We start from the raw sequence: 27,764 nt of genomic DNA, 5'->3' as shown, positions 1-27,764 counted from the left end.
GGATCATTGTAATTGGGTTACTGAGAGACCTGAATCTCTCGAATATTCAGGGGTTTATCACTTTAGCTACAGTAAACACTTCTTTCTATCCTCTTCTTGGCTTGGTTCTATCACACTAACATAAGAAGCCAAATTTTAGTGATAACACATTACAAGTCAGCAATTTCTGGCCCAGTTATATCGCTAATAAATGGACTACTTGATGTTTCCACTATATTTATAAGATACAACTCTTAGATCATTTGAAAATCTACAATTTGGTTTGGAATCAGCATGATTGTGTTCATTCGGGTATGATTGTAAGTGGAGAGATTTTAGATCTGTTCATTGATTGTATGTAGCTATTGATTGTACTCTATTCATTTTAGTATGTGTTTGGATTTGTTTTTGTTCTGTTCTAAACAGCTTAATTTGTGTCAAAATTATCTATACTAATTCTATGCATGCGTTTTCTCTCTTACTGGCCCCTCATTTTCTTGAATGTTTTTGATAGGATGTTTCTAGATTTATTCTTGAAATAATTCACTTTTTATGGTCCATGTCATTTGACACAAAAGTGTGCAGTTAGAGGACACATTAACCAAATGTCTATCCTCACAACCTTTCATGATTCAAGTGAGTTTCTTAGTTCACATGCCTCAGCCAAAACATTTTTCCAGTTGCTCCAATTTGATTTTGGGCTGAGTGTATTGGGATATTATATATTGTGGGATTTTAGCAGGTAGAATTCAAAGTTCAAACACTACTTGCAGATGAAAATTTATGTGTTAATTTAGTGTTCTATGTTAATTAAGTCTGAAATGTTTAGCCTTTTAGGTGACTTTTTTTATGGATTTAGATTACATTCAACTTATGGATATGAAATAGCAAAATTCTCATCCGTATATGGTTCAATTGTTGGTAGTGACTGATATGAGAACACATGTTGGGATATTAGGTTCAGATCAAGTTCCAGCGGTTGGTGTGAGCCTGGAGATAGAGAGAGTATTTGCTATAATGGAGCAGCATTGGAAGGACCTAAACCAGGTGATCATAATGGATATATTGCTTGCAATTTAGATTACATTAAGCTTATGGATATGAAATAACCAAATTATCATCCGTGATGTATGAATATTAGTTTGACGGTTGTTAATTTCCTGTTTTTGGTTATTTATTCTGACTTCTGGATCAAATTCTTAATTTTTTTTACTTATCAAAAAAGTGATTTTGAAGGGACCGTAGTGATGATAGACCTGAGATCTACCAAAAAAGTGAAATTTGGACTTTCCTTGGGAAACTTGGGTGGCGTTGTGGTCAATGAATGAAGATGCTTGCAACCTCCAAGCTTCCGCATGTGCTTTCCTTCAGTGACATTATTATTGATATGAAATTAGGTTTACTCATAGGGTTGAATAGACTGTCACCATTGTTGATTGTTTTGGTGTGTGATCGGTATTGTGATATTGATTTGTAGAAAGTAGACTTTGACCTCCACTTTTAATGTTTGGAAAGATTTGAGTTGTCATTGTGGATCTATTATAAATATTAAATAGTTATATTTTGTATCTGATTTTTTGTATAGGAATTTATATTTTTGTATTTGTAAAGGGCAATTTTAAAAGCAACACATAGTTTTGGCTATACACACCTCACATGTTGTAGCCATGGCATTTACTTCAAAATATTCCTGAAAGCCTGCAATCTTTTTTCATCCCCATTATTTGACAGTTTAATCATTCACAGTCACGGGGTGACAATTTGAGTTGCTGTTACAGAAACATGCACAACATATTGAAAGAAAGAAAGAAAGATGGTTTCTGAGGTCTCTGTTTCTTCTTCTAAGCGCTCTTCAGCTACTCCTAACTTCTCCAACTCATTCACTACAAGATACTAACTAATAACTTTATTGATCTTTTTGCTTCCTCGAAATTTGTAGTTCAGCTTCTGTATTATCACTTGCATTATATAAAATTTTAATAAATCATACTACCATTGAGATACATGATTCTTTTCTGTTTTATTTTTAGCCAATATATTTTTAACAGATTTGGTTTCCTTAACTTTCTAGGACTGCCAATGTATCTTTCTAAATTCCTTCCACTAAATTGTGAAATTATGAAGCTCATATTGTGTCTCTTTGTTTTGTTTTAACTAGAGGCTGTGTAACACCATTAAATTTATTTAAAAAATTGAAACTGATGGGGTTGTGCACAAGCAATAATATGGAGATGATTTGATTAAATTAAAACATAGGGGGTGTTAGCAAAATGATGGAATCCCAAGGGAATTTTAGTGAAGCTTGCAATTGAATATTAAAGGTACATAAATTAATAAATTTAAATATTTATTACTATACACTATTAAATATATTTAAAAGATTGAAGCTGAAGGGGTTGTGCACAAGTAATAATGTGGAAATGATTTGATTAATTTAAAACATAGGGGAGTTAGCAAAGTGATGGAATCTCAAGGGAATTTTAGTGAAGCTTACAATTGAATATTAAAGGTACATAAATTAATATATTTATTAGTATATTAAAAATTAATTTAATTCTTGCCTTTTGGTTCCTTTCTTTGATGTTAGATGCACACTCTTGAGCTCTATATATAGTTACAATAGTATGTGCATAGACATCAAAGACAGAGCTAATATTCTATCATGGCTAACTCCATGAATTCATATTATGTCATGTCCAACATTGTTCCTCCCTTTGCATTTACAGTTTTGCACGAAATGAATAGGGTAATGGTCAATTGCGCTTCTTTGTTGTTTTACTCTCTCTTATATGTTTTCATCTTAATAGTTCTACAAAAATTCAAGTGGTTCTATTGTTGTGTTTTGGTTTAAAGATAAAAATCCTTCATGAGTGGTAACACTTTCAAAAACCCAAAGTGTTGGAAGTTATGTGGTGAGCATCACATAATATCTCTCTATTTGTTCATTAGTTTCATTGATATTTTATATTCATGTTTTGATGAACTTTTTGATTTTTCAGGCCTTGCCAACTAAAATTGCAGTGTTTATTCGTCAATTTGGAGTTTCTCCATTGAAGCTTAGAGGGCATGTGGGTGATGATGTTACGTGCAAGCTGCTGAGCAAAAACAAGAAAGATGTGAGGATTGGATCAGGCTGGAAGAAATTTTGTACACGTAATGGGGTTCGTGCAGGAGATCTGTATTGCTTTAAGTTTACAAAGATCGTAGAGAGGATTGTTGAAGTGTCTATTGTTTTTGGATAATTTTATGGGAGTATAATCGGATGGCTTGCTGCTATGTGAAAGTTTAATTTTGTTCCTGAATAATAGTTATGTCAATGAGTTTGGTCTAAAACTTTTTCCCAGATTGTTATTATGTATTTGGTTTGTTGATCCAATGTTCAATGTTAGTTGTTTGAATCTTTACTGTGAGTTTAAATTTAGTTTGGATTTTTACCTATCTAGCAATGTAAAATTAACAAAGCCTTTAAAAGATAATGGCCATGACAGTCATGTGGAGGCACGTCAGAAGAAACTGATACAAAAAAAACTGCATTTTTTATTTATTTTTATTTAATTTTTTTTTTGTATTTAGCTTAATCCCTTTAAGTACTTTTTGATGGTGTAAAATTGATATTAATTTTTTATATTATTCCAGTTTATGGTTATTTTAATGTGTATTTTCATACCCTATTTAATTTAATTTTTTTTTGTTTTAAAACTAATTATGTTTCATTGTTATTTTTGAAAATAAATTTTAACGCTATTTTATTATCTTTAATTCGAAAATAAAATGGTAAGATTTTCTATGTACAAGTTGAGAGGTATTTAAGGCATTAAAAAGGCACATTAAATTTCAATTTATTAATAATATTCAAGATTTTAAATTTATAATTTATTAATTCCTTTGAAACTCCCCGAATGTTTTCAGTTTTCTATTGTAACCCCTTTCTATGATTATGATGATAAATATAAGAATATGCAATCAATGTGACTTTTCTTTACCTATTTTAACCTATTTTAATAACATCTTTCCAGTTATTTTTTTATTTAGTCAGTTTAATGACCTTATCAGCAGCCATAAGATCTAAAGGAGAGATTGTTTTAGTAGTTGCATCAAGTGGAATTGCAGCTTTGCTCATTCCTGGCGGTCGAACAGCTCACTCCAGGTTCTGTATTCCAATTAATGTTGGTGAAGACTCTACCTGCAACATTATACATGGAAGTCCATTGGCTGAATTGATCATCGGAGCTAAAATCATAATATGGGATGAAGCACCCATGACTCACAAACATTGTTTTGAAGCGGTGGATCGAACTCTAAGAGATATTATGAGATTTGCCAATAAAAACAGCAACAACAAGCCTTTTGGAGGAAAAGTTGTTGTGTTAGGTGGAGACTTTAGGCAAATTTTACCAGTAATGTCTAAAGGTAGAAGGGAGGATATAGTCCACGCCACCATCAATGCTTCTTATCTTTGGGATCATTGTCAGGTACATTGCCATTTCTCCAAAAAAATGTCTGCTTTTAAATTGATCAATTACTTCCAAACAAATAAAAATTAACCAATAACTTCAGCTATAACAATAGTTCTTATCTTTTGAATCATGACCAGGTGCTTACATTAACAAAAAACATGAGGCTACAAACTGGAAAAACAGCTGCAGAGGTTGATGAGCTAAAAAAAATTTCAGAGTGGGTATTAAGCATAGGAGATGAAAATGCAGGTAAGCAGATAGAAGATGAAACAATCCTAGACATCCCTCAGGATTTTTTGATCCCACATTCAGGTGATGCAATGGCTTCTATTGTCAACTCTACTTATCTGTCTTTCCTTCAGAACTACGAAAATCCAAAAGATTTCCAAGATCGTGCTATTTTAGCTCCTACAAATGAGATTGTTGATAGTTTGAATGAATACATGATGTCATTGTGGCCTGCAGATGAGAAAACTTATTTGAGTGTCGATAACACATGTTCATCATACGACAATTATGACAGTCCAGATGATATCCATACACCAGAGTTTTTAAACACAATAAACTCTTCAGGCTTGCCTAATCATCTGTTAAAGCTAAAAAAAAAAGAGCTCCAGTGATGCTTTTAAGAAACATCGATCAATTAGCTGGATTGTGCAATGGTACACGTCTGATTATCACTGAAATGGGCAAATATGTTTTGGAAGGCAAGGTTATATCAGGAACAAATGCCGGAAAAAGGGTGTCTATACCAAGATTAACATTAACCGCATCAGATAGGAGAATTCCTTTAAAGTTTCAAAGGAGACAATTCCCTATAGCGCTCTCTTTTGCCATGACAATAAACAAAAGTCAAAGACAATCCCTAAAAAGTGTAGGGTGATATTTTCCAAAACCGGTGTTTTCACATGACCAGTTATATGTAGCCTTCTCTAGAGTCACCCATCGTAAAGGATTAAAAATCCTCATTTGCGATGGTGATGACAGTAATTCAAATAGTAATTGAAATGTAGTTTACAAAGAAGTATTTCGCAATGTAATATGAAGAGGATATTTTTTACAAAAATGTTACTTTAATTGTGTGTTTAACTTTTTCTGGATAATCATGTGTATTCAGACTTTACTTTATATTTTTCCGCTTGCTGATCAATGAAGGTTATTTAAATGATGAAACATTTCATATATACTTAGCTTTGAACTGGCCTCTTATTTCCCGGCAACGAAACAAGATTGCTCCTCATTAGTTCAAACCAATTCACCATATTTAATTAAAAGAAAACATAAGAATTCATAAACTAATTTTTTTATATCTTTTAATCAATAAAATATATTTAAATAAAAACAAATTTAACAAAAACAACACACACAAAAACCAAAAAATGAATATCTCCGGTGCATCGCACGGGTAAAAAGTACTAGTATATTATAATTTGGTCTATTTAAGGTGCGGAAAAATGTCTGTAATGATTAAAAACTATTGACAAAATTATATCAAAGCAATATCTATCTATAACTTTATTGAAGCAGGATGGGTTATAAGAGCTTATTGCTGATGTGTCTGTTTCTCATGCAATTGGCTCATTCAATGGTTGAAATTCTTAGTGGAAATCCTATTTTGTAGCACCAACATCCTTTTTTCCTTCCTTCCTTCTGTTATACACATGTCTTTTTCTTTTTCTTTTTTTAATTCAAACTGCACTCACTCTTCTCCCTCCTACTAACTTCACCCTTTCGTTTTCTCTCTCCCACTATCTTCATCTGCACCAGTTTGTTCTTTCATCTTCTCCCTTCAGAAACTTTGAATTTGAAATTCAAAATATTTCTATTTCCCATTTGTAGATCATTAATGTTTCCACCATGCATAACATTCACTGGGAACCTGCACTACTTTCAAGTTTCAATCCTTCCAACAAGCTTTAAGCGGATTCCCATTTGAGTAGAAACTCCTCTCGGATCCTTCCACACAACCCTCCCTATCCTCGTCTCTTTCCCACAAGCCCTCTCTCACTCTCTGACTCTCTTCAACATCTCACTGTGTTCTTTCACACAACCTGCCTCATTCGGCTTCCTCCCCCACTAGGGATCCCTACCTCCTAGACTGTCAATTGATATAACTAATTATTGATATGCTATTTTTGAGCTTATTTTTCAATATCTTCTACCAAAGATAGAAAGGACTGAGATGTTTCTGTAGGTTTTTGTGTATAGATTACCTGCAATACAGTTGCAGGTTTAGGTAAGCGTCTTAAGATCCTTATCATTTTTCTATTCTAGCATGAAACGTAGGATTTTGTTAAATGATATAAATTCCAAATTGTCCTTTAATTTTTTTGATTTCTACACAAGACTTTGTAAATTTTATTCATTGCTTACAATCCTTCCTCTATTTGTCATCTCTTACTCTTCCTTAAACCTTATGGTGGTAAGTTTTGCATTTGGCCCTGGTTGTATTGATAGTACCCATAGTAAGATTGCTTTAGAATCTGGCAGCAAATTTGGGATTTACACATAGCAGAAGTCTTGACCTCTAAAACCGGGTAGTTGAGTTTTTATCGTTGTTTCCAACACGAGGTAGTTGTGTTTTTTTCACAACATCATAAATGTATTAATTTAGGGGTTTTGGTTTAGTTGGGCTGGATTGCATGTAATGGATAGCAGAATCAGGATGGAAGGTTTGTTGTATGCATTGCCAGCCATGACATATGTAGTAATAGTAACCCAAATAAATTTAACCAATATTCCCAAGTTAAACACTATGGTGGTCTCCTGTAGATTGAGTGTGATTCTCATTGTTTATGATTAAAAGAAGTGATTTTATGACGGTGGTCTCGTGTATATTGAGTGAGATTCTTCTTAATGAGACTTTGGAAGTATCATTAGCAATGAAACGAGTAGTCTGTTCATTAGTGTCCCCTCCCCCCTTCACAAAGTAGAAGTGGTTTTGCATAAAATAGTAGCTGAAGAAAGTGTTCTGCATAAAAAAAAAGTGGGTTCAAGAGAAACAACAATAATATAGTAGAAGTGGTTTTTTCCATGAGGGATGAAAGAATTAAGGGAAAGTTAGTAGACAGTCTCATCTTTCGAGATGAACAATGCTTCCATGCAGAAGACTCTTGATATCTTTTTTTTTTTGATAAATCTAATTTTTTTCTTTACTAGAGAGAAATTGTCAATATGAAATGAAGTATCTATAAATCTAGAAGATGTTATAAGATCCAATTACTTACATATCAACATGCATTTTATCACAATCATTTTTCTTCCCGTGGACCCTGCATACTATTTCCACTATGCTCTCTCAACCACCTTTATTGATATTAGGCTTAATAGCTCTATAGGCCCCTGAAATTGTATCCCGTATGAAAATAAGTCCCTGAATTTTTTTTTCCGATTCCGGGTCCCTAGATAATTTTTTTTGATCAAAATAAGTCTCTGAGCGTGTTTTAAGCTGAGGTGGCTATATTTAATCCTACTCACTTTTTCCACGTCAGAATCATGGTGGTCCAGCTACTATTATACATGTAAATTACAAAAATATCCCTTTATTAAATTTGTTTTCCATCTTTCTCCTTCTCCTTTCATCATCACCCTCTCCTTCCATCATCACCATGGTATAACAACACCACCACCGCCACCTGCTCCGGCCGCCGTCACCTGCTCCGGCTGCCGTTAGTTGGTTATTCTTCTTCTTCAGTTTCATCTTCGTTCTTACTTCCGCTTTTCACAAATTCAACATTGGAACAAAATGGAAAAAAGGTTCAATTTTTATTCATGACCGATGCTTTATTTGGAACAAAAAAGCTTGAATCCCTCAGATCTGGTTCATTGTTCGTGGAATGATCTTAGACAAGAAAAGAAGAAGAAAGGGAAAAGTAAGCATTAAAAATTGCCAATTTGTTGAAGAAAAAGGAAAACATCAATGTCTTTCACTAGCAATTTCTAAGAATCAACTGGATCTGGAACCTTGAGTTGAAGTTTCTGGTTCTTCTTCTTTTTCTTAATTTGGCAACTGAGATTGAACCAGAACCAGAACAAGAAGCAGAAGAAGAAGATGGGGTTTTCATGAAGCAACAACGTCAGCAACAGAAGAAGAAACAGTTACCCTCACTCACCTCCACATCTCCCTCCTCCTTACTACTACTCACACCACCATCATTCATCATCTGCAGTCGGCAATCCCCCTTTATTCTCCATCTCCTTCGACCTCTGGTTCTCCATCTCCTTCCCTTTCTTCCACAATCCCCCTTTATTCTATCTTAGGTTTAGTTTTGATTTTGATTTAGGATTAGGGTTAAAGGGGAATTAGGATTAGGGATTAATTTTAGTGTTTTTTAATTTTAATTTTTTATTAACTAATTAAAAAAATTATTAATGCAAACGTGGAAAAAGTGAGTAGGATTAAATATAGCCACCTCAGCTTAAAACACGCTCAGGGACTTATTTTGATCAAAAAAAACTTTCTAGGGACCCGGAATCGGAAAAAAAAATTCAGAGACTTATTTTCATACGGGGTACAATTTCAGGGGCCTATAAAACTATTAAGCCTTGATATTATCATTAAATTTCAATGTTCATGTTATGTCAAGTTTAATGGAACCTTATAAGTTTAATTATGGTTAAACTACACTCACCTCCCTTAAAGTTTGATACAATGACACTTCACCCAATTTTTATCCAAAATTTACACTCCACCCCATTTTAGAGATACTATTTAGTGACAGAAAAATATTCGTCACTAATAATTTGTGTTTTTGGCCATGAATGAGGCCCCAGTTACCCATAGCCTCCTCACCGTCGTGGCCTACAAATCAAATTACTTCAGGTTCTTTCTTATGAATTTTAAACTTGAGAACAAAATGTCTAAAATTGAACAAAAAATGATCAAAATTTCTTTTATTTTACATGAATTTCATTTCAGTCAATTCAAAATTGTGTAGGGAGAACATAATATATCAAAGGAGCTTGAGATTTCCTCCTCTCCAGGTTCCGAGGAGCATGCTTTGGGCACCTTGGATAATTAATTGGTGGTCTTTGATCGTTTTGTTCCCAATTTTGCAGTTGAGACTCGGTAATCATTTCTAACTACAACAGCAAGCAACGAACATCTCTGACCACATTCTTCATAAAACAAGTTTGACAAATGTTTGAAGAGTACTCGAAGGTCCATCACTTATTCTGATTCCAAGCACGCCATCATTCAGTATTAAAACCTCCCTCGAATGACAAAGGCTTCAACCTATGCTAACATGCATTTCTTCCCCAACAACCGCAAATATCTCATTCACCCTGCATGAAAACACCGGGAGAGACAAATATGCATTTTAGATGATGACATACATCTATGAAGCTTGAATTTCATTGCAGTTTTGTTACCTGAAAGTGTCTATGTTCAGCTCTGCAAGCCATGTTGTTAAGTAAACCTGTGACGTAGAATATATTAAGATAACTTATTATAGAAACCAAACTACTAGAAAAAAACATGAATTGTTCCAAGTGGCCTAAGTAATTTGTTGACATGTTCAAAAGTAGGGAGAAAAAACATGCACAAGTTAATGTCCCATATTTTTACTGAAATGCTGTCACCGTCCTTAAAATTTATTCTTCAATCAGAAAAAAGAGTAGGACACAAGTGACTCAACCTTTGCAAACACTCTCACAGGAAGTAATAAGACTCAGCACCAAAATCATTTTAACTTATCAGAGGAAACTATTCAGTCCATGCAATTTGCAGATGCTAGAGAATTTTTTTTATTCCTAAATGGTGAAGCAAATAAAAGTATAAACAGTCACTTATGAGATGAAAAGCAAATTTAGTTTTCCACATCGCAGTGTAGTTTGAGGAACATCAAATTGATAGCTGACATACCTATCTTATAATTTTAAGGATCTAAATACTATAGAAAGTTCACATTGAATCCAGAGCAATTATAGTATTGAATACAACACCTGTAAAACCTCAGGGCTAGGTTGGTTGTCAAATTTTAAAGCAACCATGTCAGATTTCCCATCCTTCAATCTTGGTGGAACTGGCCCATCCTCACTAAAGAGATTGCAGTCTCTCAAATCTTTGAATTCATCATTATAAAGCTGAGCTGACCAAGACAACTGGTTTACTTGTGAAGGATCATTACCAACAGACATAAGTTCAAGAACAAGTAGCCGCTACCCGTTTTGAAATATGTTCCCCAAATGAAAGAATCAGTAATCATTATAAAATGAAAAAAAAATACAACATTTAGAGAAATTGCTATTCACCTTCAAACATAATTCCAAGATAAACATCTGAACCAGCTCCTCTGCTAATTTATCTGAGATTTCAAAAGTTGCAATTTTACCATGATTTACATGAAAATAATGTCAGGTAATACATCGCACTCTTGTCTCCTCGTGTTTTATGTCATGTCGAAATAAAGTTAAAGACAGACAAAGAAACTTCATTATTATTCTGGTGGAACTTCAGATAATGATGTCAAGTGTTTTCTCGCATTCATTTATGGTTTCTCTTAAAATACTTTCAAAATTCCACTATATTTGGCATAGTCAAAACATACACCTTAAGTGATTGTCTGACCACACATGATATAATTCAGAACTAACAATTCTATCAGAAAGACAAAAACAAAAATGCACTGTAAGTTTTTTTTTCCCTTTTATTTGCTTATATTCCAATCTTTCCCCATCTTCAGGGGGGGGGGGGGGAAGAGAAATACAATCTCAGAGTACATTGTAGATGGTAGAGCACATTGTTTTACTTTTGTATAAGTAAAACAAAATGCATGAAATGTAGGTTTAGTTGGAGGTGTACAAATTTTGATTTAGAGGTGAAAATTGGAGCACATGCTATAACAAAAGTTCACGGTTAAAGTATCTAGATCCAGCATACAAAATGATGAGGTGATAGAGGGAGATGTAAAGCATGGAGTTAACCACTAGAGTGGATGAAATGGAGAAACACTTTTAGTGTAACTTCTGATAGAAAAGTATTACTCAACCTTTGAGGAAAATTTTACAACAATAAAACTAGTAGGGTTGTACCAGTATGAGATACGAGAGCAGTGTGGTATGAGATACGATGTAGGGTGGTAAAGAGCCAAAAGAAAAAGTAAGGTCAGTGGCCCAAATATGAAGATGTTGCAATGAACAAGCGATCACAATGACAAGGTAGGATTAGGAATTAACGAGAAAGTTGAAATAGCACCTATAGTAGAAAATATGGTAGAGTTTCATCTTTAGATGGTTTGGGTATCTATGGGAAAAACCCATATAATTTTAAAAAGGGAGGGGAGGATCAAATGAAGTATAGTCCAATAATTAGAAGTAGAAAGAGGCTAGAAAAACTAGTGATTAAACCATTAAGAATTTGAAATTAAATGGTCTTTTTTTTGACATGATTCATGATAAGGCATCATAAAATTGATCAATCCATGAAGTTGATCCTAGCTACTGGGTATCTTTGGAGAAAACCCATATATCAAGGAGGGGAAATGAAGTATAGTCCAATAGTTAGAAGTAGATGAAGGCGAAGAAAACTAGTGATCAAACCATTATGAATTTGAAATTAAATGGTTTGTTTTATGGCATGATTCGTGATGTTGATCCTACCCTACCTATTGGAACAGGCTTCAGTTGTTGTCATTATAGAATTTGTGTTGAAACTTATAAATTCAATCTGTGGTAACTATGTAATATTAAAAATGACAATAATAGTTCTTTCAGAGGATTGAAAGTTTATGCAATGTATACCTAGATAAAATACAGGCCTATTTTCAACTAAATTTAAAATGTTACTTCATTAAGTCAAGTTATATCCATAAGCAAAACAGGAAAAAGTAACAGGATTATCAGCAAATCAGTAGAGTATACATCAGTATAAATGTTCAATGCAAGATGTTAATTTGTGAATATTGTCATACCATGCGAAGAGATTGGCAAAAATGCAAACACTGGAATTCCACCACCATCTCCACCGTCTCCAGAGTCACTCTGGTCTTCCGAGTAACAAGAAAATTGTAATAACGAACTACAGTTTGATCCTTTGAAGAAACACTTCATCAATCTGCTAACATTGACCATGTTACTAACAACGCCCACCTAAAGTTACAGGAAAATTAAAATATATACATAAATACACCCAATTCGTAAACTACTGTCTCTGTTAACTACAAGTGACAACTACATTTTCCAGAAAATTTTCTTTTTAGATTGCAAATTTCCATTTCCCACGAAATAGTATTAAAAGGGCTCTCAGCTTTTGGATGTCACTGTTTATGTCTTGTGTGTGTTTCCCTCTTCATTGCACAAAATTGTGAAAGTCATTGAAAATATTATGAAATGGCATCCACAACATTTGCAACTCGTCTCACGAATGAGCAGCTTAAACAACTAAATACATGCCTATTTTATGTTCATTGCATCACATTGCAAGTACAGGTATATCCATAGTTCAACTTCGAAATAAAACAAGGATATAACATACCATTTCCTTATAAGACTGCAACAATTTTCTCCTCTGGAGTTCCTGAAACGGGCACAATAAGCACATCAATAGATATTAAAATGATGTCTTATACTTTAAGGTATGCCTTTTTCGATAAAAGAAGAAGTTTTACTACAGAGAATAGAATAGTATTTCTAAAGGGAGAATAAGGTATTATTTCAACTTAAAAAAAAGGAAACAGAGCCAAAAAGAGCAGAGCATAAGAAAGAGGCTACAAAACAATCTTATTCAGTAAAATATGCAAGGGAATAGACCCCCTTGAGAATGCGGGCATTTGCCTCAAATACCAAATATACCGGAAAATTCTATAAATTAGACACTTTCACAAAGCTTTGGCCACAAGGTAAGTGTTTTTTGAGTTCAGAGAATTTCATTGCTTGAACTTGGACAAAGTCCCCTTATCTTATAATGTTTTGTAACAAATAAAAAAGGAAGGGGAGTGAAATTGAGGGTGTCTAATTAAGCATGTCAACCACTAATGAAAACAAGAGCAGAGAATTGTCCTCCCTACTCACTTAACTTTCTCTTTCATAAGGTCATGGTCTTCCTCATCACTCTTACCTCCAAACCACAAGTAGGTTCAACATTCACAATCATTAAAAAAGTAGCAAAAGAAGATAAAATAAAGATTCACCTTCTCAATAATTCAATCAAGAAAAAAGTCATCTTCCTATAAGAAACTCATTTAAGTTACTCAATCATCTGTTCTGCCAATTGTAAAAAAATATTTATATTTTATATATAACTTATAATGGTAGAACAAATAAGAACTACTAGCTCAACGGCATAGCGGAGTTCATGTTGGTAAGTAAAAGAATTTAATTATGAAGAAAAGCTAACAAGTTACTTAAATATTATGCCCTACAGCCCTAGTTGATGCAACCTAGACCAAATGTGACATACACATAATCATATAAAGCTCCCGTGTAAACTAAATCTTGCCTTTTATGACATGTTTACAGAAGATCCTAACAGTAGGAAGGAAAACTAATGAGATAAATTTTCTGCAGTGTACACCCACACATTTATAATTCAAAGAACACAGTTTCATATAGATAAAAAATATACCGCCTCAATGAATTACAAAAACAAAATGGGAACCATTTCTTAATAAATCATGGACAAAACAATCACTAGTATCATAGAAAAGGCATGTTGGGGAAACCAGAGATAATTTATTGAAAAGTGTTCACTTGCTACTAAGTGCTACCAACAATAATCCATTGATCCTGAAGTTTCCAGCATCACTAGATGTAAAAGACAATAAGCAACTAATCTCCTCCGGTATTCAGTAATCAATAACAACAACTGAGGCTTTTCTTACTAACTGGGGTCAGCTGCATGATCATACGATACCATAAGCTCTATCATATATAATGACACATAAGGATGACAGGGCGGAATTAAACCTATGATCTCTCTAGCCAGACCCAACTCACCCAAAGCCATTCAAGCCAAGCCCAGTCGCACACTTTTTTTACTCGCTAATAAAGTGAATCATGAACTGCAGTTTCCACAGATAGCCAGAATAGCTTAATTAAAAGGCAAGCTAGATGCAAATATTTCACTAAAACCAATCCTAAATTCAGCTAAATTCTAACAAGAGCACTGAGCAAACTTGCAAGAGTCAAAGTACAAATACAGGGCAATGCAAAAATCAAGCATACCTGCTGCTTATGCAATTTGAAACAAGCTCTCTCTCTTATATTAGGCATATCACTCAAAACACCTAACTTCACACTAGGCATGTACCTACATCAATTGCAAAAACAACAACAGCTTAACCACAAGCACCTCATGCGCCAAACACAGTGAAACAACTTGTGAATGATAAGAATAACAGGAATGCTCAAATCAAATGGGAGCGTAAGTAATAATATACCTAATGGAAAGGTGAGAGTTGACGAGAGCAGTTGCGTGAGATCTTGCGGCGGAAGAAATAGAGGACCACTGATCCTTGTAGGAAGCCAATTGTGTCCAGCGGTTTCTCAGATTCCGTTGTGCGGCTTGGCGCCATAGCCGGAGCACTGATGACGGCAGCGGAGAAAAGGGTTGAGGCTTAGAAGCGGTGGTTGTTGAAGGAGACGGTGATTCTGAGACTAGGGTTTCCATTGATGAGTTAGAGCAATTGCTGCGCGCGGGATTGCCGTTAGGAGCGGAGAAGGATGAGTACATGAACTGATGAACACACAGAACAGTTGAATGGTTTTTAAGGTTTTTTGTTTTTGTCAAAGGTTTTTAAGGTTTGAGTCATACTCCTAAGTTTTACTAACATGTAAGGGTGCAGACAACTTAAACTTGGGTTGATATCACCTGATGTTTTGGGTTTAAGTGTTTAACTCTTACTTCCTCATTGATTGATGTTTGATTTCTATGTGTAATGGGTCTCTCATAGGTTCTTCAACATGCGATGGCGTTCTTTCGATAGTCTAAATGTACTTTCTTTTTGTTCTACTATTTTCTCCTCTTTGAAACCAACAAAAGCTTTTAAGGGTGCGTCTAATGTGCACCACAACATAGTAGTGCAATTTTGCACCATCTAATATGACCGGTTATAGCAGGTCACACATTCATATGTTATTATTTTTTTGGAAAATTCAATATCATAAGTCCATAACATCTCATCACGTTGAGAGTTGCTAACTTTGACCTTCTGGCGCCCTTGTTTTGTGCATGTGCATTGGAAGGTTCGTCCGGTCAGAACTTTTTCACACAAATCTCGTTAACGTGGATGTGCGCGATCGATTGTCCAGTGCACCGACCTCCACAATCTCACTATTGTCGTCACGGTTTATGACGATGTTGTCTTCTACAAGCTCGATAATTGAATCGAGTGATTCATTGAAGGTTCTGGTGGTAGGAGTGGGGAGAGTGTGTGTGGGTTATGATATGAAATGATGAAAAAACAATTATAGTAAGAACTAAGGAAAACAAAGTAGATCCTCGAGGGTTTGTTGTGCAGTTTTGAATCCATCATCTTTTGTCCGCATGAAGGTGATGGGGAGATGGGGCAATGATTGAGAGAATGAAAATGAAGAAGAAGATGAAGAATAATAATATGAAGAGGACCGAAATTGATAAATGAAATTTTAGAGGGACTGATACAAATATGAAAATTTCACATCAATTTTAAACATCTTTAGCTGAATAAGTTTACCACGTGAGCTAATAAAAGAAAAAAATGATTAATGTTTTATTTCAAATAATTTTACTAAAAACGTTGAATGTATTTTATAAAACCAATTTAGATTATCTTTGAGTACTAGAAAATATTTTAATCTTCATAATATAATTTTTGTAAATATTATCATAGTAGCACCACCACATGTGACTACCATGTGACTAGTCTTCTTGAGATTATAAGATCACATTGAATGAGTAGACTTATTTAAACATTTTTCCTTCATACTCACTCTCACAAGTCTATTAAGTGAGTAGATCTCCTGAGATGATTTATTGTTACTATTACTATTGTTTGACTAAAATAAAGAAACTCCCATTGAGGAGTCATTTTCCTCTTAAAGAATTTAGGCGACGTGTCCAGGGGGGGTGTCCCCATACATTAAACGACGACACATTAGATTACCGACAAACAACAAATTGATTGACCTGATTAATTTTTTACACGTGGCTTGAAGCCACTTTCTCCCACATCATTGGCGCTGGGAATAATTTTTTGAAGTTTTTTTCAAATAAATATATAGTTTTTTTTTTTAAATTACGATAGTTACTGTTTGGATTTTATAATGGGTTAAAAACCTCCCCCCAAAATATACTTATAACGGGTTAAATACTTGTTATTGTTACAAAATTGATTTTTTTTTTGAATTTTATATATTAGAATCGATTAAAATTTAACTTTACAATCTAAAATAATTTGTTCACATGTAACAAATGATTTTTTGTTGACAGAACATCACTAAGTATCTCAAGTCAAATTAGTCACGTGAAATCCCTTCTTCCGTGAAGATCGGTGGCCAAAGGAAAAGTAAAATAAAATAAAGACCTTTTTTGAAGGTTGTTGATACCAACGGTTGATCCTAGGCTAGCAGACTCTTATGGTGTTGCATTATATAACTACCATATGAACCAGGTATGCTTATGTTAGTGGGTCCGGATCCTCTGCCGTAAATTTGTCTCAATTTTTCTACAGTTGACATTTGTGGCGGTTAAACAACATTTTATAGTTTGACAGAATTTGTGATGGTCTGGAAAATTTTATACTGTTGTTTGATAGTAGTTTTATAGTCCTTGAAAAAACTTGTTATTGTGCCTGTTTGGTTTTCAGTTAGGAAGTTCGTTTGAAGCATTGAAATTCGAGATCACGATTTTCAATGCACATTCAGCCAACGGAATGCACTTATTGCTGAAAACCAAACATGCACATTATTATTTTGTTTTGTTTATAGTAGAATCGCCCGTTAATCAAACAATTTTTCATTTTTTATTAATGTAACCACCGGAAACTCCGAGAATCCGATTCTGTAATAGATTCATTCAGGTCACAATCACATGCATAGAAATTAGAATCTTTCTTGTTTCAAAAAAATAATAAAAAGAATCTCTCCCAAGAAAACAACTTCCTACAAAAAAAAAAAAAAGAAGAATAATTTTCATCTTTACAACAGAGTGCGCCCAAAACAGAATAAAAAGAATTCAATTCCAGTTTTCTTATGCTGCAAAATATTTCTATTTTCTACTTTCCTTCCCTGTTAAGAAAAATAAAATGCTACCTTCTTCCTGTTCTGCGTTTCGCTTCCTCACATTCTCTCGATCATCTAGGGTTTCTCCACCCCCATTCGGTTAACCACGATCTCGCCGCCGCAACCGCCGCAACTGTAAGCAACACTTGCTCTTTTCATCATCATGGTAATAAATGATCAAATCGGAATCAATCGATTTTTGTAATTTCATTTTCTTATGCTATAGCTGATTGGCGATGCGAAACGTGTCGGTTTGGTTTCTCAGAATCCGAGATTGACGCTTTCGTTGCTTTGTAAACTGTGATTTTCAAAAATAAATGTAGCTTTCTGGTTTAATTGTTGTCAACCCCCTAATTTTAATTTTTTGTTTTGGGTGCAGGTGTTGTTCATACCCTCATAGAGGGGCTTGTAAGATCATAGCAGAAGATGTTTTGGAGAAAAATTGGGGATGAGGAATGTCTTACTTGTTCAATATGTTTTTTGAAAGAAGCAGATTTGAGTGGTTATATATTAGTATCCAGCATGTCATTGCATATAAATGAATTTTGGTTAAGGAATGATACATATGGGGTGTGATTTTTCAATTTTCGTGATGTTGTTTGTACACATAGAGGTTTGTGATCTTAGTTAGGTGTTTAACAGAGTTAACTTGGTTTGCCGTTCGTCACGACCGAGCGAGTTCTTCCGCTGCTGATATAGTTGCAGTTTGTAGATTATATAGTTGAGGAATGGATGATGAAATAGATTTTGAGTATTTTCTTTACAGTTGGAATGCTAAGAATCCGACTGATCGGCTTTTCGTTGTGTCTTGCCTTGTTGCTGCGCTCGTTGGAATTTTGACCATAGCCTACACGGCGTTTCAATGGAGGAGAAACATCAACTTGAGTTGGATGAAAGCTGTTGCTAGGTCGAAGAAAAACCCGAAGGCAAGGCACAAAGTTCCTGTGGCCCCTCATACTTGGAGTCTAGAATCTGCTTCCCGTGCGAAGAATTTGAATTGTTGTGTGTGCTTTAAGTCGATGTCGCCCTCGCAAACTCTAGGGCCTATAGCTTCAGATAGTTTTATCCACCGTTGCTGTATTTGCGGTGCAGTTGCTCATCTTAGCTGTTCTTCTAGTGCCCACAAGGATTGTAAATGTGTTTCTATGATTGGGTGTGAGCATGTCATGCACCAATGGACTGTTCGTTGGACGGATGTATCTGACCAGTCTGATGAAACTGCTTTCTGTAGTCACTGTGAAGAGCCATGTGGTGGGACATTCCTCAGTGGTTCACCTATATGGTCTTGCTTGTGGTGCCAACGTTTAGTACATGTTGATTGTCATAGTTCAATGTCTAATGAAACGGGTGACATATGTGATTTGGGCCCGTTTAAAAGATTAATCCTGTCACCACTATATGTGAAGAAATTGAACTGGAACTTGCCAGGTGGAATTTTAAGCTCCATCACACATGGGGCAAATGAGATAGCATCTTCAGTTCGAGCAAGTATCAGGAACCAGAGCAAAAAATACAAGCATGGAAATGAATCATTGGGTGAATCTGGAAATAGTGAGATTGGTGAAATGTCCACAGAAACAACTGCCGATTCTCATGAAGTAGTTAACGGTCATCATGAAATGGATGAAATAAATAGTGTTGGCTCGAATACTGAGGCTCGACATCAAGATAGTGGAGTTAACAATAAGATGGATAGACCCAGTTTTAGTCGCAATTCATCATTCAATCAGAAGGATGATTCCCGCGTGTTGGGGGTGAAACAGAGATATGAGGTGGCTAATTTACCTCCAGATGCGAGACCATTGCTAGTTTTTATAAACAAGAAGAGTGGTGCCCAACGGGGAGACTCACTTAGGCTGCGTCTGAATACTCTTTTAAATCCTGTTCAGGTTTGTTACTCTGCCACATATCACAATATCCGCATGTCATTTGGGCATTTGTTTGTTGCTTCCAATTTTCTTCACTGCATTGTTTGCAGCCACTTTCAATTTTTATGCACTGGGGTGGAGTTAACTAATAAGCCACAACTACGCATCAAGCACTTATCACTTTGTATGAAATATACATAACAAAATTACTAAATAGGTTCCATCTCTTGTGATATACAAGATGGACTCTAAAAATTGCTTAGTAGTCCTCTTACTTCTTGTAAATACTCTGACATTGTGATCATCTAATCCTCCTTTGTTTTTTTAGGTGTTTGAATTGAGCTCATCACAGGGGCCAGAGATGGGACTCTATGTGTTTAGAAAGGTGCCTCACTTCAGAGTTCTTGTATGTGGTGGAGATGGTACTGTTGGTTGGGTTCTGAATGCAATAGACAAGCAAAATTTTGAATCCCCTCCCCCTGTTGCTATTCTTCCTGCTGGTACAGGAAATGATCTTGCTAGAGTGCTCTCTTGGGGAGGTGGCTTGGGTCCTGTGGAAAGGCAAGGGGGTCTTAGCACAGTTCTGAATCACATAGAACATGCTGCAGTTACTATTCTTGACCGGTGGAAGGTAACAATCAGTCATCCGCAAGGAAAGCAACAGCTCCAACCACCAAAGTTTATGAACAATTATCTTGGTATGTTGAATGCATTTTTCTCGTAGTTATTGTAAATTATATTAAAATGTAGCATCTGGTAAGTCACCTTTGTAAACTCTACCAGAAGGCAGAAGCTAGTTTCTTTTTGGGTGGGGGATAAGGGAGGTTTTACTCTTGTTTGAATGTGAATATGGTTGAAGCAAATTGCAGGTTTCATTTTGTTGTGTTGATTTGTGCATTAATATGGCAAAGTTACCTCTTTATCCTATTTAAGTCCGATTCTACTGACATTTAGTTGGATAGTTTAAATGAAGTTTGAGGATTTGGCTCCTCAAAAGTGAGTGGTGTATTTTAAAGTATAAAGTACAAGTTATGACCGATGATTGGATACTAATGGTTGAGAGTTCCATTCAACGGTTATAATTTGCACTTTACCCTCTAAAATGCACTTCTCACTTTAGCATATGTGAACTTGTGAAGTGATTGAGTATTCAACTCAGTCTCAGACACACTCTTTCTCATGGATTTACTTGAATTATATTAAGTTGCTATTCTTGATCAGCCTTTTATAGTGAACACTGAATTAGATATTAAATATATACCGCCTGCTTTTTATTAGATTAGTTGTCTTCTGATTATCAGGCTATGGTAACTCTTGCATCATTTTGACGAGTTCTGTATCTAACAAACATTTGGTTTTAGGAATTGGTTGTGATGCAAAGGTTGCTTTGGACATTCATAATCTCCGGGAAGAGAATCCAGAGAAGTTTTATAACCAGGTATTTAATGTCTAACTGGAATTGATTTTGAAGCTTCAATTTAAGAAAGATGGTGAGTTTATTAAAATGGGAGGCTGGATGTGTGGTGTAAGATCATTGTTACAATTTTTGTTGGATCGGTTTGGTTTAAGTTGCTTTGCCTCTTATAGAAAACTTAATTACATTGGATTAGTTTCAGCATGACACTGAAATTGACTCTTGGCTTAAGACTTGCTGTCGCGCTGTTCTGGGGAAATATTGAGAAAGACATGTGCTGTCAAATATACACAAAGAAACACATATTGATATTGTTTTTGAGTTTCAATATTACATATTATTATTCTTGTTATTATTCCCTTCAGTTGCTTTGAAGGAAATGTGATAGTAATGCCAGAAGGAATGGTCTTCGTAAGTTGTGATACATTGAACATGGTATGTATACATGTTGAAGTGGATCGGACCACTTTGTAAGCTATATTTCCAAACTGGTCTAGAATTTCACATGGTCCATAAAAGCGAGGGCTCAACTTCGCATTTGCAATAGTAGCGTAGGATTTGTGGCCATAAAACTGCATTTTAAATAAACCTGTTCCCCAGGGAAGAATTCAATTTACCTCCTATGTTTGTCAACCTGATCCTTCATACGTTGCTGCGGTCTAATTGAGCATTACATTAGCCTTTTGTTCCATGAGAAATTTTAACCTTTTTAAATATGTACCAATGATGATGGAGCACCTGCCCTAAAAAATGCCACTCTTTTTTAGACACTGAATACAGTTGCCATCAACTCCTGTTCATAGACTGATTTGGAGTCGGACCTATCAAAAAGCACTTTGGCTTATAGATGCCAACAATATCCCTGTTGCATAAAATTGACCCTAAAGCATTCATTTCACCTCAAAAGGAAGATCAAAATAAGGCATAGATAGAGTAGGAAGAGTTAATGCACTCTTGAGAGTTGAGATTATTGAAAGCTTGATTAGCTTATTTAATGTGCTCTTGAGATGAGATTATGGTATGCTTGGCCAGCTTCCTTATCTCATTTGAATTTGTCTTTCTTAAGTAACCTTGTTAAAGGATAAACTACTATACTATAATCTGTTACAAATCTCCGGTAATAACTTGTCAGCCCAAGGACCCTCCCCACTCACCAGGGAGCAGATGGAATTGTTTAGGCTGACACAATAGGGTTCTCTAAATGGGAAATACAACATAGGTTACAACTTACAAACACTTCATAAGATTCCGCGGGGTTTGGTGAGCACAGTGAGATTGGACAATACCACTGATCTATGCACATATTCCTCAATCCGACATGATCTCACCAGATTGTGTTCCAGAGTGTGGTTTGGATCAGTGGGAGGGATAAATGTCATGAATCATGCAATCTCATGGGTAAGATCACAATTTTTATTGTCTTGCTCGTGAGATTGCAATTTTTACGATCTTCATTTGGCATCCTTGCATGTAAGTTGAATTTTTTTTCATTTCATGTTTGTTGTATTCACTCTTATAATGATATCTGGAAGATTTGCATGATCTGGTGATTACTTGAATTTCATCATTCAGAATCTTGAGGTATATAGGTCTCAATATCACTCTTGATATTAACTACTGTGTGTCCTGCAGTTATCTTAATATACTTAAAATGATCTTTGAGAAATGCTATCAACACACTTGATGTGAGTGGTTTATTTTTTGATAAGTAAAACAAATCTCTCACTTTTTAATAAGTGTATTGACACGTTAAAAATTAAATCAATCACATTGACAGAGTTGGAAAGTGTGTTGCTAGCTGCCTAGCACTCCTCATGATCTTTTAGATTTAAATATTTTGGAACTTTTAGTTTCAATGCTGAAATTAATCTCTCATATGCAGTTTATGAATAAAGTTCTATATGCACGAGAGGGTGCTAAAAATATTATGGATAGAACATTTGCGGATTTCCCTTGGCAAGTTCGGGTTGAGGTGGATGGAGTTGAAATTGAGGTCCCTGAGGTGAGTCTGTTAAGCATCAATAACCTTCGTTTTGTTCATATTTGTCTTTGTGATATAGCTGCTCAAATTATGATAGTTATTATTTTTTCATTTGAGTGACTATCTCTAGTTATATGATAATAGTGGTAGGCTGTAGTTCTTTTAGAGTAAATCACCTACACTTTTTACCCCCACCCCCTCTATTTCTAGCATGAGTTAGAAAGTAACCACACCTTTTATTTTGGCATTTTGTTTATGATGTCTTTTATTATGTCAGTCAGTACAGGGTTAACTTTTTTTGACAAATAGATAATGGAAGATGCTATTTGTCATGTAAAATTCAAATTAGGGGATGTATATAGGTTTTGAACTTTGGGGAAGGGGGTATAAGTAATTTGCTCAAATTTGTTTATTAGACTTCCTTTTTTAGTTCCTTATGCACTACATCTACCCCCACCAGAAATAAGAGCTTGGCTCTTCGTTGAATTATTCAATTTGGTTTTCAATTCATTCAGGATGCTGAAGGTGTGCTTGTTGCAAATATTGGAAGCTACATGGGAGGTGTAGATTTGTGGCAAAATGAGGATGACAATTATGATAATTTTGATCCACAATCTATGCATGATAAGGTACTTGAAGTTGTGAGCATATCTGGAACATGGCATCTTGGGAAGCTTCAGGTAAAATGGATCCCCATTCCTCAAGATTCTGACGGGTCTATTAGTGATATGCAACAGTAGGATTTACAGGCTGTAGCTAAAGGGTCTATTGCACAAGATTTGATATTGATATAACGAATTTGCTGGTGACCAACCCCCCTCCCCTTTAAACCTAGCTCGAGTTATATTTAAAAGAACTCTGGAACTAAGAAGTAAGAAACTAAGAACTAAAACATGAAGTTTATTTTTTAATCAAGTTTTGCATGTCATTGGACTATTGGAGCTAGACTGCTAGTCTTTGGTTATTTCAATATCCTATTCTATTTAAGTTCTCATTTGATTTTAACATGTCACACACCTTTGACTTGGATCTGGACATGATTTCTTTACCTAGATTAAGTTTTAAGGAGTTATTTATGAAATCTTGAATGCTCAACTCCTGTCATATGTCCAAACAGGTTGGGCTTTCTCGAGCTAGAAGACTTGCGCAAGGACAGTCAATCAAGGTACAATTGTTTGCAATGTTTCCTGTTCAAATTGATGGAGAACCTTGGTTTCAGCAACCCTGTACAATTTCCATAACCCATCATGGCCAGGTTATCATTCTTAAACTCCTCGATAGTGTGTTTCAGACAGCACATCACTTACTTTTTGTTATTTTGAACTTCCTTTACTGGTATCACTTACTTTTTGTTAAACATCACTTGTTTTACATGCTGTTAACTCAATATCCTTATGACTGTACCTTCTTACATTGTTTATAACTTTATATAACTGAAAATGAACATGTTTGCAATTCTTGTCAAACCGGCAGGATGTGTTACCCATTTCAATGATTCTTGTGATGAAAATGCTCCGTCATAGACTATGAGTTCGTCTCATCTTTATACTATGTTTCTGATTTTATATGCCCTTATATTTTTGTCTTCTTTGTAATCGATCAAACAATAAAATGCATCAGAAACTGTGTCTGCTTATTCTCCTTTTCTGTGATCGTTTAGGCCTTCATGTTGAAGAGGGCGGCTGAGGAACCTCTTGGTCATGCAGCTGCAATAATCACTGATGTGCTTGAGAATGCTGAAACCAATAATGTAATTAATGCTACACAAAAGAGAGCACTTCTTCATGAGATGGCACTGAGGCTGTCCTAGGAATATTCTCCACCCTGTGATTAGAGTTTTTGTACCCGTTTTTTGTGAGTATACTTTGCACACTTCGGTGTATTACTTTTCCTTTTTGAAGTCTTTATCTTAAAACCTCCTGCTGCATCTGAAGCAGGCTTGTATATTACAAATATTATACGTCAAAAGAAAGAATGAAATCAGATAGCTTTTAAGTTGATTTCCTAATGTTGCATTAGTTTTGGAACACATAACTCATACATCATTAGCAACTATTTTTACATACTCTGGTATTGCCCATTAATTTGTGGATTTTTACAACTTCAATAGGAAAAGATTACAAGCTGTCATTGATTTCATGTTGACAGTATTGTAAAATAGTTGGAAGTTGGAACCGGTCTGTGAAATGTCACACTATTTAAATTGATCTTTGAGATCGTGAATTGATAACTTAGTTTTACCTTTGCATAATGATTGCACTTGACTCACATTATGTACAATGTGCTGAGTCCTTGTCAATGTGCTTTTTAGTGTCAGTTTCTCCCCTCTTCACCTTCAGAATTTTTGCCGAGCAAACCATTTTTTACCTTCATCCACAGGCGTGTCACAAAACCTTTTTCCCTTGTTCCTCTTCCGCAAGCTTGCTTGACTGGAACTTGTGGACCTGAGATTCTTCTTGGCGTCTTGTTACTTTCTCTACATATGCGGTTCAGGTGATGTCTATAAATAGGGGAATTTAGGTGGGAATTTAGGTGGAAGGCATAGGTTGGTGATGAGGCATTTAAGCCATGAATCGCCTTGTTGAACTTGTGCTTCATCTCTTGGCTAGCTGGTGAAGATGCATTAGAGGCCAGCATGGCCTTGTTTAGTTGTTTAGTCATCTGTGTGAACTCAAACGAGTCATACAAGTCACTGCCATTGTACTGAAAGTTGATTCTCTTTGTTGGAGCCTCTATTTCCTCTTTATCTAGCTTTTCCATGGAAGAGGAAGAATGGGTTGAATTTACACGACCATCAACCTCTCTCAGAGCATTCAGGCTAAGCAGTTCCATTTACTTATCATTGTACTTTTATTTTGAGATTAAAAACTTGGAATGTCGACTGTTCAGGATTGGTGGAAGTTAGTTGCCTTGCCTTGAAAGTAACGTTGTTAAAGTATGTTGTTATCAGCATGATTGCATTGTTTTCTACGTTTTCTTACTCGAAGCAACTTGGTTTATATAAAATTCAGTGACTTCCACTATGTAACAACAGTTCAAAAGCTCTGGGACATTGCAAGCAGACATGGTTCTCTACACTTTTAAGGACAGGCATATATACTTTAAAAGGAATTGAACATATTCTCTCGGGTCAACGTCTCTAATGTTTTGAAGACGATAACAAGAAAGAACATGATTTAAGAACGTATAATATGCAATCCATTTGTAACTTCTATTTATTGGAGAAGTGGTGGTGTGTATAAGTGAGAAATTTTAGATTCGAGCTATTCATTTTATTGGATTGTACCAATGCTGAGCTTTTTAAGAATCTTGTGATTGCCAAATAACACAGACGGGACTGTTTCAATAAGAAAATTGCACAAAAGAGAACAAACCATTGTTCAAGGTCGGCTTCTAAGTTTGAACTCAAACACTTACTTCAAGCTCCATTAGGGGACTATTGTTCCGGGAGATGCTCCAGCCGATCATCCCTGGGTTGATCGCGCTTTCTTCTCACCTGATCAAACATAACTTCTGACTTACAACTCAAACTCTATTACCTTAAGCTCCTCAACTCTTGTGGATCAGAGCTAGGAGACCTCTGTTCCGGGAGACGCTCTAGCTGATAAGCGCCTGGGTCGATTGCATTGTCTCCTCACCCGATCAATTATAAGGACGATTAACCCCACTTGACCAACCCAAGTAGTTGTGGACCAACGAACAAGACAAAGGCACGAAGTTCTAGAAAGTACTAAGCATTCATGACCTCCTTGAACCGCGCAATCCCAAACTCTATAAAATCTAAGGCTCGGAGAACATAAGGTATACATTTATCTATCTCATGTCCTAAAACTTGCGTTCTAACTTGAGCATCGGAATATCATCGCAAGGACTCCTCCCGAGCACGACAGACAATAGAGCACCATGAAGTTCATCATCTCGCCACCCCTCCTCGCCGGAGTTTAACCGTTCCTCTTCAATCAACACTTTTCTAGGTGATTTGGTCAGATTCGTCTTGTCAGTATACAATCTTCAAATTAAATAAAGCACGTTATTGTTGAAAGTAAGAAATAAGGGATTGTTACACTGGCAGCGTATATTAAGAATTGTAATCATTTTTAATTGATTCACGTGATCTCTCACCATTTTCATGTAAGGGTAGTGTCTTAGGGGTGACGGGTGAGAGCATTGAACCCTATCCATTAGATTCACATTAACCGTTCAGATAATTAAAATTTAAAAACATCACTTGACAGTGTGTCTCGTCATGTATATTCCAGTAAACCCTCTCAAGCATACAATGCATATCCGATGCTAACTTATGTGAAATCAATTAGATTTTGTAACTAACTAATTTATAGCTATGACTAAATATCGAGAGCTGGATTTGCCACCCCAACCATTAGATTTCACACCCCTAATTTTCGGATTTTCAAGTTCCGAATTATTTCGGAATCTTAGATTCCGAAATTAATTCGTGATTTTTAGTTCAAAATACATCTAGCACCACACTTTTGAGTAAAAAACCACACTTTTGAGTAAAAAAGTGCTTCGGAAACCTTATTTCCGAAATATTTCGGAAACTGAGTTTCCGTAAGTGGGGTGACATTTCTAATGATTGGGGTGCCAAATCTAATGATCCTAAATATCAAACTATTTGTTAAAAAAGAATCAAAAAATCAAACTGTGAACTAATGTTTTCATCGGTTTAATAATCTATCGAATTTTTAAAATATTGATAGAAATTACAAAGGAATATGAGGGGGAATAAATAATGGGAATTATCACTTACTACCCCTATAAAAAAGGCCAATCAGTAAAAATAAAAAATAAAAAATCAGAAAATAAGCACAACACCCACTCATCAAGTGCCACGTGTCATATTA

General features: G+C 35.3%; 2 protein-coding genes and 1 pseudogene across 4 annotated transcripts; 2 read left to right on the top strand and 1 right to left on the bottom strand.

Moving 5' to 3' along the window:
• The first annotated feature begins 4,238 nt into the window (after positions 1 to 4,238).
• Positions 4,239 to 5,481, top strand: LOC130715291 (uncharacterized; annotated as a pseudogene).
• Positions 5,482 to 9,314: 3,833 nt separating this feature from the next.
• Positions 9,315 to 15,209, bottom strand: LOC130715705 (uncharacterized). The gene is made up of 8 exons (XM_057565825.1): positions 14,816 to 15,209; positions 14,601 to 14,685; positions 12,913 to 12,954; positions 12,350 to 12,527; positions 10,692 to 10,744; positions 10,383 to 10,598; positions 9,810 to 9,856; positions 9,315 to 9,722 (listed from the first exon to the last, which is right to left on the bottom strand). The coding sequence occupies exons 1-8, from the start codon at positions 15,106 to 15,108 to the stop codon at positions 9,668 to 9,670; spliced, it is 969 nt and encodes a 322-aa protein (XP_057421808.1). The 5' UTR covers positions 15,109 to 15,209; the 3' UTR covers positions 9,315 to 9,667.
• A 2,329-nt stretch (positions 15,210 to 17,538) lies between these two features.
• LOC130710518 (diacylglycerol kinase 1) lies at positions 17,539 to 24,899 on the top strand. Of its 3 annotated transcripts, none has more exons than XM_057559815.1 (8): positions 17,539 to 17,771; positions 18,016 to 19,525; positions 19,833 to 20,202; positions 20,866 to 20,942; positions 22,801 to 22,920; positions 23,415 to 23,579; positions 24,017 to 24,154; positions 24,373 to 24,551. In XM_057559815.1, the coding sequence occupies exons 2-8, from the start codon at positions 18,365 to 18,367 to the stop codon at positions 24,427 to 24,429; spliced, it is 2,088 nt and encodes a 695-aa protein (XP_057415798.1). In that variant the 5' UTR covers positions 17,539 to 17,771; positions 18,016 to 18,364; the 3' UTR covers positions 24,430 to 24,551. The 3 variants fall into 3 exon arrangements, with proteins under 3 accessions (XP_057415798.1, XP_057415796.1, XP_057415797.1); XM_057559813.1 differs by lacking the exon at positions 24,373 to 24,551 and adding an exon at positions 24,560 to 24,899 and having other exon boundaries at positions 17,545 to 17,771; XM_057559814.1 differs by lacking the exon at positions 24,373 to 24,551 and adding an exon at positions 24,560 to 24,899 and having other exon boundaries at positions 17,545 to 17,802.
• The last annotated feature ends 2,865 nt before the right edge of the window (positions 24,900 to 27,764 follow it).

Source organism: Lotus japonicus, chromosome 4 (assembly GCF_012489685.1).
Source record: "Lotus japonicus ecotype B-129 chromosome 4, LjGifu_v1.2".
Classification (NCBI taxonomy): Eukaryota; Viridiplantae; Streptophyta; class Magnoliopsida; order Fabales; family Fabaceae; genus Lotus; species Lotus japonicus.
Note: the sequence above shows the minus strand (reverse complement) of the source record. Positions and strands in the feature narration are given on the sequence as shown.